The sequence below is a fragment of the Bolinopsis microptera genome, chromosome 5 (genome assembly GCF_026151205.1).
Source record: "Bolinopsis microptera isolate Bmic1 chromosome 5, MBARI_Bmic_1.0, whole genome shotgun sequence".
In the NCBI taxonomy this organism is placed as follows: Eukaryota; Metazoa; Ctenophora; class Tentaculata; order Lobata; family Bolinopsidae; genus Bolinopsis; species Bolinopsis microptera.
The window spans coordinates 4,337,609-4,347,263 of record NC_087076.1 but is presented as its reverse complement, the minus strand read 5'-3'; the positions used below and the strand labels follow the sequence as shown (position 1 = coordinate 4,347,263).

The window sequence follows — 9,655 nt, the reverse complement described above, 5'->3', positions numbered from 1 at the left end:
TAATCAGCTCATCGAGACGAAACTTTTAGTTACTAATATTTTAAGATTTAAAGGAAAATTATTTTCAAAATTTTTCAATCTTAACACAAAATTTTTGAAAAATTTGGTGCTTCAAATATTATAATTTTGGTACCAAAAGTTGCGTCTGACTAAGCTCATTACGATACTGTAATAATTATTTCAAAATATTCAATATTTCAGGAGTTATAGGCATTTTAAGCAATAAATGATGTTGCAGCTGTCGGATTGTATGCACCCTTTGTCGGATTGTATGCACCCTTTGAAAGAACATTCTTTGACATTAGGGTCACACATCCTAACTGTGACACAAACACATTTAAGACGCTAGATAAGATCTATAAAGATCACGAGAAAGAAAAGAAAGATTTGTATGAAGAGAGAGTACTTCAGTCAGAGAAAGGATCCTTTGTCCCTCTAGTCTTCACAACCTCTGGAGGTATGGGACCCCTATGCACTGTATTTGTAGATCGTGTCTCTGAGATGATAGCTGACCATAAAAAAGAAGCCAAGAGCCAAGTCAAAAATCATATCAGAACACGATTCAGATTTGATCTGTTAAGAAGTACACTCATTGCACTAAGAGGAATCAGAGGAAGATCAACGGCCCAGCATCTTGAACTGCATGACATCTCCTTCAACCTCATCCCCCAGAAGACGAGCTTTGAGGTCTCCTAGATTTGTTTATGTAAATTTTGATATTTTACTGTACTATTTTATGTTGTATATAATTTTACGGACGAAATGATCCCAGGGGGGACTCCCAACCCACCGCTTCGGCGGGTAGTTGACGCACCTTTCACAAGCAAGAGCCACTTTGGTCTACTTGCTGTGAGGTGTCTCAGCTACATGGGTTGGGGGTCCCCCCCTTTTTTTTTTTTTTTTTTTTTTTTTTTTTTTTTAAGCAATAAATTACCCATTTTTCGTCCTTTGTACATTCTTGTAATGCACAGGAGGCCCACATTACATATAGCTCGACGTTATTTTGCTACACGGTGAATTTGCATTATTCACACTTAGAGGCAACTTTTGGTACCAAATTTATCAAAATCAGAGACAAAAAATTCTGTGCCAACTCATGGCGCTTATTACATAGACTAGTGAGTTATCGAAGGGTTGCGTGTGGGCAGTTACTTCTGGGCCACCCTGTAATTAGATCATTTTCCTCTTTTCTTCTCGTTAAAAAGGTTCAATAAAAATTGAGGTCGCTCACCGTTTGATTCGTCTAGATTTAACCAATTTTTATCCATAATCCCGAAAATTGCCATCTTTCAGGTATAAATGGCCATTTCGAGCACTTTGCGTTCGTTCGAAGGTTCAAACTTCAATGTACCTCCAGCCAAAACTATTTCACACGTAAATTTTGCATGATCTGCAAATTCGACAAATCAGATCCCCTTCCTCCATTAGAACCTGAACACCTGTGTTCATTTGAAGGCATACGTTTTATTTTGTAATAATACAAATTATAATTATGCAGTGTGTGCAGTATGCAGTAGAGGGTTTTGCACTTATCTAAGAGTCCAAAGCAGACTCCTATGAAAAGTGAGTAAAATATGTCACAGTGCATCGCAACTGGTATTAGAAGATTTCATTCAAAACAATCAATAACTCGTATGTTGTACATGAATGCAACGACAACGCTCCTTAAAAGCCCTTTTAAAAGTCTAGACAAAGGGTAAATAAGAAATAAGTCGTGACTGTTGGATTCCCTTGGGATGCTTTCTGGCAATCCTCCCCATTTACAAGGTTTGTAAATTTTCTTTTGTGTGGAATTATAATTTTGACTCCACTAGTCGCATGTTATCCCTGATTGTTGCAGGAAGGGATCTACAAATTTCACTTGTTCAGCTCTCTTCCGGAGTAAACACCGCGCGGCTCTGAATGCTTAAAGCCGCGCAAAATTTACTTTTCTGATGCTATCACGATTTTACTCTAATAAATGAAAGGTACGCGATTTTCTATCAGAAGACCCTTTTTTGTGGCAATTTTTGTTTTTGAGTACTAAAATTAACATCAATTCCCAAAAATGACCGACAACAACTCCTCGTCGACAAATAAACTGAGTTTCGACAAAATATCAAATAGAGCTGCCTATGTTAATAAAAGATTCGCAATCTTCTTGTCTGTTTGTCTCTGTGAAGATAAATTGCCGAGAATGATATCAGGTCTTCTGACCAAAATACTAGCATGTGGTTTTCTAAGATATAGCCAAAAAGGTTCAGACACCAAATCTATTACTTAATCAACATTGTTTTTGCACAAAATTCCACTCAACATCTGGCGTCGTCTGATTGTTTTAAAACTTAACAATAACCTCACTAAGTTATCTATCTCTTTCTCATCCCCAACTTTCGGTCCTATAAATAATAAAGCCCTGAAACTCTAACTCAAACCTTTTAACCTAATTATTGGCGGCGAGTTATAAAATTAAGAAGAGTTCGAGTCCATTAACGTATTTGACATACAACAAGAGCATTTAAACCTCTTAACATTTGCTGACTATGTTTTCACTTCGGAACTTGAAACCCGGGAAAAGCGGCAGATTTGGGCTCCAGCATGTCACAATATAAATAAATCACTCCAGCAAGTCCATCAAACAGCTTCATATCTTTTTCGTAGTTCTTAGCTACATCTCTCTGACTCATGGACCACTCGGTAAAATGTACAGCTTTGCTTAACCAAGTTGGGTCGTCCGTCCGTTGGTACATGTCCAGAAAAGTATAAGCATTACCAAGTGTACCGTGACACAAACCGTGTCCCTTTCTGAGTAGACCTCTCTGCCAGATTGGAGTAGCACATCTTATAGCCTCCTGTAGGTATGTTCCTCCTGGTATTTGGTCATGAGTTTCAGTGAGAAGTGGAACAAAGCCGGGCGAGCCGTGACACCACTGAACCAGCTGATCTAGCTGAGAAGAAAGAGAAGATCTCAAGTTGTTAGAAGGGTAACGCTGAGAGAGCAGGTAGTTTACTGAGCTGGCTATAGTGGTGGTCAGCTCTTGAGGGGAGACAGTGTTGGATTGTAGGAGAGTGTAAAGAATGCCAGCTAGCCCGTGTGCTGCACCAAGGTAGTGTTTGTCGTGCCAAGTGTAGAGTAATGTAGCGCCCGAACAGCACTTAGCTTCCTCCTTGCCTACTGCCACTATATGTGCTGCAACTCTGGCTATCAGCTTAGAGTCTATACTCTCTGGCAGGTACTTTTTAGTGAAGAGTAAAGCAAACAAGTAGCCCGCACACCCATACATCAGCTCCTGGGACATGAGCCTGTCAGTCAGAGCTAACTCACTGAGAGTCTGTAACCCCTGGGTACAGTGCCGCGCTACAGCGCTGTTATCGCACAGTGTGTAAAGCACAGCACCCAGCGCTAACACGCCCCCGTCCCCGCACAGGAAGGTTAGTCTGCGGCCGTTCAGCTTGTTAAGTGGCTGAGTAATGAGCTCCAGAGCGCGATCAAGCGCCTGTCTGCGCTTTGTAGGGTTATTTGTGTAGAGAGTCTCAGATAAACGCAGATACAGCAGAGCAAGTCCACTTGTGCCACTGTAGATACTGTAGTCACCTTTCTTAAACCCGCCATTCTTCAGTCCAGTCTCCAGTCTCACCATCCCCTCCTCTACACGCTTCACTATATTGTCGCGCCACGCGCCACTAGCAGCTCCGTTAGTGTAGTACGCTGTCAGGTCTATAGTGCATGTGGTGGTGCCGTGTTGAAAACATCGTGTCCAAGCTACTTCGCTCATCTTTATCGCCTAGGAGAATAGACTAGGTTAATAATGTGCAGCTAATACTTGCAATATATATATATATATATTGCTCATATAGGAGATAAATTTAACCACTGTTAATTAAACTACATGTGTCCGTTTACAAAAAGGGGCAACAATAATGGTGGGCACCTTATAGTTTTAATAAGTTTAATTTAGCCAAGATAACGTCCACTAAGTTTCAGTACGATCTTATTTCCGGAAATGTTTTCAGAGTTCCACAATATATACTAAGCTAAGTAACACTATATGAGTTATTACCGATTGTAGTGGCAGTACTGTATGTGTGTTTTAGGAGAGAACAGTTTATTTGTTGTGGACAAGGTGGTCGAGGTTACCGACACACATTGTACTAATCATTGAACAGATTGTAGACGGTAGAGCTATAAATAGATTGTTTTTGCATGGTTGTGCAGGATTACGCTACCAAACGAGGTGACGTGATTACTACATCTGGAGTTTCCTGTTTAACAAGTCTTTGAAGGAAGTGATTATCTGACTGGAAACACGACTTTTGCTACGCTAATTATAGAGAGTAGTAATACTCGGTTGATCTCAAGGGTGCGTGGGTTGTTGGCAAGCCTTCTGGCATAGCTTTAAGCACAACTGTGGTCTTGCCGGTGAATAGCCGGTTAATGTATCCAATAGTAATAGCTAATAAAGCTGGCATATAAAATCCATAAGATCACAAATAAGATGGCTACCGAATAAAAACACAAAATGTAACCAATCTTACACACCAAACTTCAACAAATAAGTACCCGACGCAATATTAATATATACTGAATATTATCGCGAGAATTTGCTGGAGGAATGCCAGGTATTTGACCAGTAAAATGTAATTCAATACTGAGTGTGCAGAGTGGACCCATGCTAATAAACAGTAAAAGAGAAGATAAAGTTCACAACGTTATTAAACTTGCACAACGAATTAATATTAACACAATTCTACACAGCACTCTGTGATACTAACTGGACACAGCGCCTTTAGTGGAGAGATTTGCTTGCCAGAATATAGTAGATGATGTACAAAGGAAAAAATGATGCTGTGGCGCTGTGATAAGCAAAATAGAGCCGAGTCTTTAAACTTTAAAATTTTAAACTAATGATAATATTACCAGGAGTATTGTAAAGCCAATTAGCTGTAAGATGTGAGACGCGCTAAGTGAGACGCGCTAAGTGAGACGCGCTAAGTGAGGCAGCTGTCAACATTTGTCTGTGTAAAATACAAGTGAATTAAAGCTGTCGACTGTCAAAATATTCACGAAGTAAGCGGGTCCAGAATTTATCGAGAATTTTGCACAACGATGCGATGAACAATTTTATAAAACGATAGCAGTTTGCATGTGACCTTCCTTTTACTTCCTACAATAATTCTAGAATATCCAGAATCAGATCGACCTAATACATGTTCGTTTACATGTGCGATTAATTCATATCTATCTTGACAGATTACAATTAGCTATAATATATAAAGAATAGTTTTTCGGTTAAGTTTCAGTACGTGTACATTGTACTGCACTGTACGTGTTGTTTTTTAATAAATTGGAGCTAATTTTAGAAGCAACCTGATATCGTCAGTATTTATCAATATACGCCAAATTTTAAACATCCATAAATATTATAAGAACATAACCGAGGGTAAGTTCCATTTTACCCGTGATAGCAATTCTGGGAATCGATAATACGATACTACAGGCTGACTCGTTGTTAACCACTGTCACGCATCAAGATTCAAGATAAACATGTTTTATCGTGGCCCATCCCCGCAACTGCCCACTTTTATGAACTTAAGAAAAGCAGTTCCACTTTGAACATTTTTAAACTATATAATCAAAAAATGTGTACAAGGAAGAAAACAGTTTAGGTGTACAATATACATTCAGTTCCTTACCATAGGCCTAAACAATAAAAGGTTAATTTCAATGTAAAAATACTGTAAAATAAAAATGATAAGAGTCATCTCATGTCTTACTTAGAGCAGGGTAACAACAAGTACTACAAACTATTAACTTACAAGTTGTCACATTATAAGCCATGTCAATAAGATGGACTCTCTCAACGATTAAGAACGACTAAAAGAACTCGGTGTGAGAGCAAACAGACTGTGTAGGGGGTAGTGGTGGTTGCTAAGTAACCGTTATGTGGCCTGCCTGATTAGTTACCTCACGTTACTCATGTCACGTTACTCACAGTCACGTTACTCATGTCACACCATAGTCCATATACTGCAATCAGCTTATTAGTAGGAGGTGAATCCAAGACCCCCATTGTTACAAGTTCTGAGTTAACGGTAATTACTTGCCACTCAACAAAATGGGAATTTACCCTCTCTATCTGTGAGTTAGTAAAAATATTCCAAATGATGCTGTGAATCAGATAAAGGAAAGGTGAAAATTAGAGTGGTTCATTTTACCAAAAGTTGTTCAAATAATTAGAAATCATATCTTATTAGTTGCTCTATAGGATCAGGAACGACCAAAAAATTTTTTTTGACTCTAGTGTTCCGGATATGGTCCGCACATGCCACGCCCATTTTTATAGCGTTTCTTATACAGGTAAAATTGTCTAAATCGTCAATTTAGTCATGAAGGAGTATGGAAGGAGTTCTGAATGTGTGCTCCTCTAATATAAACAGTAGAAAATGGTTAACTTTAGTCGAGGTCTCAGGTCTCTACAATGTCGGGAAGTTCCTGCAGGAGTTTGCGCATTGCGCTGAAGCGCGGGATTCACTGCGCCAAAAGCGAACGTCGTAGAGACATGAGACCTTGACTAAAGTTAACCATTTCATACCATTACTATAGGAGTGTGACACTTTCAGAGTCCTGAACACATTCTTATATCACTTAATCGTCAATTATATTAATTTTACCTGTTAAAATATATCATCTTTAACTGATATCAATTTAGTTTAACACTGTTAGCTTTTAAATAGGAAATAATTTACTTCACACCAAACTAACACACAATATGAGAGTATACAAAAAGGAGGCTTTCTTGGAGACTACCTGGACCGAGCATCAAAATAGTACACATTGCTGCAGTCATTGTCGAGACTCAAAAATGAGAGGGTCTAGTTGTGGGATTATACTGGATAACAGATATGATGAGTGGTAACATCCTACAAAAGAATGTTAGCTTACTAAGTAATTTTCCTCTTAGCGAATCCTACGAGAACTTAACTAAGTTCCTCCTAGTCCTAAGCATTATCTTGTTTCAGAGGGACTGAGTCATTTTAAAAGATGAAGCCAAAGAAGAGATTCATCTGTTCCGTTCATAGCCGATAGTTGTGAAGAAGGCATTTGCACTCAGTAATTTGTAAGCAAATTTTTTCGATATTTATAGTTATTTACTGACCTTGACGAATCAGCAAGATATCACTGGACCTCGTTAGTCGTTAGTCATGTTATGCTGATCCAGTTAGTTACGAGCTATCAAGTAATCATTCGATCTCATTAATACTGATCCTATCAATGACGAGCTATGAAGGAATCAGTGGATCTCGTCAATACTCATCCTGTCAGTGACGAGTTATGAAGAAATCAACGAAGACCTCATTAATTTCCTTGTTCCACGAAGATATTCAATTCCTCTGGTAACCAAACCCCTTCTGGCCTACTTCTGAACATATGAAGATTCGAAAACCAAGTCTACCTAAATCTGAACTTTCTGACTGCGTTGGAGAGTGGAGAACAATCGAGAAATGATAACCAGTCTCAGGATATAATCAAAGTTCAATTTGGAATCTTTTTGTATTTTTTTATGCTGTGTGTAAGTTTGGTGTGAAGCATTATTTTCTTTTCTAAAGCTAACAGTGTTAAACTAAATTGATATCAGTTAAAGATGATATATTTTAACAGGTAAAATTAATATAATTGACGATTAAGTGATATAAGAATGTGTTCAGGACTCTGAAAGTGTCACACTCCTATAGTAATGGTATGAAATGGTTAACTTTAGTCAAGGTCTCATGTCTCTACGACGTTCACTTTTGGCGCAGTGAATCCCGCGCTTCAGCGCAATGCGCAAACTCCTGCAGGAACTTCCCGACATTGTAGAGACCTGAGACCTCGACTAAAGTTAACCATTTTCTACTGTTTATATTAGAGGAGCACACATTCAGAACTCCTTCCATACTCCTTCATGACTAAATTGACGATTTAGACAATTTTACCTGTATAAGAAACGCTATAAAAATGGGCGTGGCATGTGCGGACCATATCCGGAACACTAGAGTCAAAAAAAATTTTTTGGTCGTTCCTGATCCTATAGAGCAACTAATAAGATATGATTTCTAATTATTTGAACAACTTTTGGTAAAATGAACCACTCTAGTGAAAATTGAAATATGACTCCGTAATCCATCCATTATTAACGGATTGTACCAAGGTTCCAAAATCTATGTTCCATTGCCGAAAACTAGGATATCATTTCGGATATTTTTGTAACGTTCATCAAAAAACGAGACAATCTATATAAAATCTTCTGGCACATAATCAACATTATCTTATTTTATACCGTGGGTAAATTAAAATGTGGTGTTTTAAAATAAAAGATTCCCGGCAAGGGTCCCAGAATATCATTAACATATTAAACATTCCTTACTTTTGATAATATGATTAAATAAAAGCAGGGAACTTTAAAAACCTGGTATTAAGGCGAGAGTTTTCAAGAGTAACACTCAGTCTCCAGCTCATATAGTAGTATTTGTACTTCTTCCTTTATCTTATCACACTCTCCGTTCATTAGCTGCTTATTCTGCTCCAATAGTTCCTGGTTTTATTGAAATATTTGGATCAGAGTGCTAATATTGGGGGCCGAGAGGGGGGGGGGGGGGGGCGGGGGGGGAGACCCTATATTAGAGTCTTGGTATCTTGATACATGTACTAAGTTGGGACCATCAGTAGAATGGGAGGATATAATTGTAAGGAAAATAAGTCACTTGATACATATAGACGATTCGTAACGGCAATCATCAAATGCCAGATTACGCTTAAAGTAGATTATCTACCTTTTGACTGGCAAGACTTTGATTAATGGCTGGAAAATCTTTGAAAATCAAACATTCTTTGAGATCTGATATAAGAGTTAGCAGAGATTGCCCAGCTTTGATAATATTCGTACAACGAACGTTCGCCTGCCGAATACATAAATTAATACTATTAAATACATAAATTAATACTATCAAATACATAAATTAATACTATTAAATACATAAATTAATACTATCAAATACATAAACTAATACTATCAAAGAAAAACACAAAATAAAAATCACAAAATTTTGCCCGATAAGCACTAAGCAGTATTTAAAATATATAAGTTAGTTTTATAACTTTGTCTGAAAGTAAACCTCGTAATTGTCCTGGAAAGCCTGATTGGTGCTTGAAAGTCTGGAATCGTCCTCAACCTTGAGAGATTTAACAATAGCAGTGTAGTTAGATATCATGGCGTTAGTGGACTCTGTTAAGCGCCTTGCGTACGCCTCATGGACCTCTTTAGTGGAGTTAACACGGGACGAGGGCAACATTCCTTTCAGTGCACCTTGTAAATGTGAGGCTGGTATGAAAATATCAGTATCAAACTACAAAGTGCAGTTGTGACAGATCTGATAGATTTTACGTAGCTCCCATTTTACCTGCACCCCCCGGAGCAACAAGTCACTGTCAGGGTTAGCAGTGAACAACTATTCATGTTTAATTCATATAAGTTTCGCTCGCTTCTCATTTTAACAAACTTTATTATCGAACAGAAAATTTTCCTCACCAAATTTCTACCGGAGACAAAATGCTCTTTTTTAACCATCGATCAGGTTTGGATTTGTGTTGCCACAGAAATGGTTATATATAACTTAGGTCGACATGATATTTGACAGG

The 9,655-nt window shown here is 38.1% G+C and overlaps 1 protein-coding gene across 2 annotated transcripts; it reads right to left on the bottom strand.

Annotated features, from left to right (window-relative positions):
- Positions 1-1,975: 1,975 nt before the first annotated feature.
- On the bottom strand, positions 1,976-9,349 carry LOC134814873 (mediator of RNA polymerase II transcription subunit 22-like). 2 transcript variants are annotated; one of them, XM_063823176.1, is made up of 4 exons: positions 9,133-9,349; positions 8,791-8,916; positions 8,427-8,552; positions 1,976-3,764 (listed from the first exon to the last, which is right to left on the bottom strand). In XM_063823176.1, exons 1-3 carry the CDS (start codon positions 9,307-9,309, stop codon positions 8,448-8,450), a joined length of 408 nt encoding a protein of 135 aa, XP_063679246.1. In that variant the 5' UTR covers positions 9,310-9,349; the 3' UTR covers positions 1,976-3,764; positions 8,427-8,447. The 2 variants fall into 2 exon arrangements, with proteins under 2 accessions (XP_063679246.1, XP_063679245.1); XM_063823175.1 differs by lacking the exons at positions 8,791-8,916; positions 9,133-9,349.
- Positions 9,350-9,655: the final 306 nt, after the last annotated feature.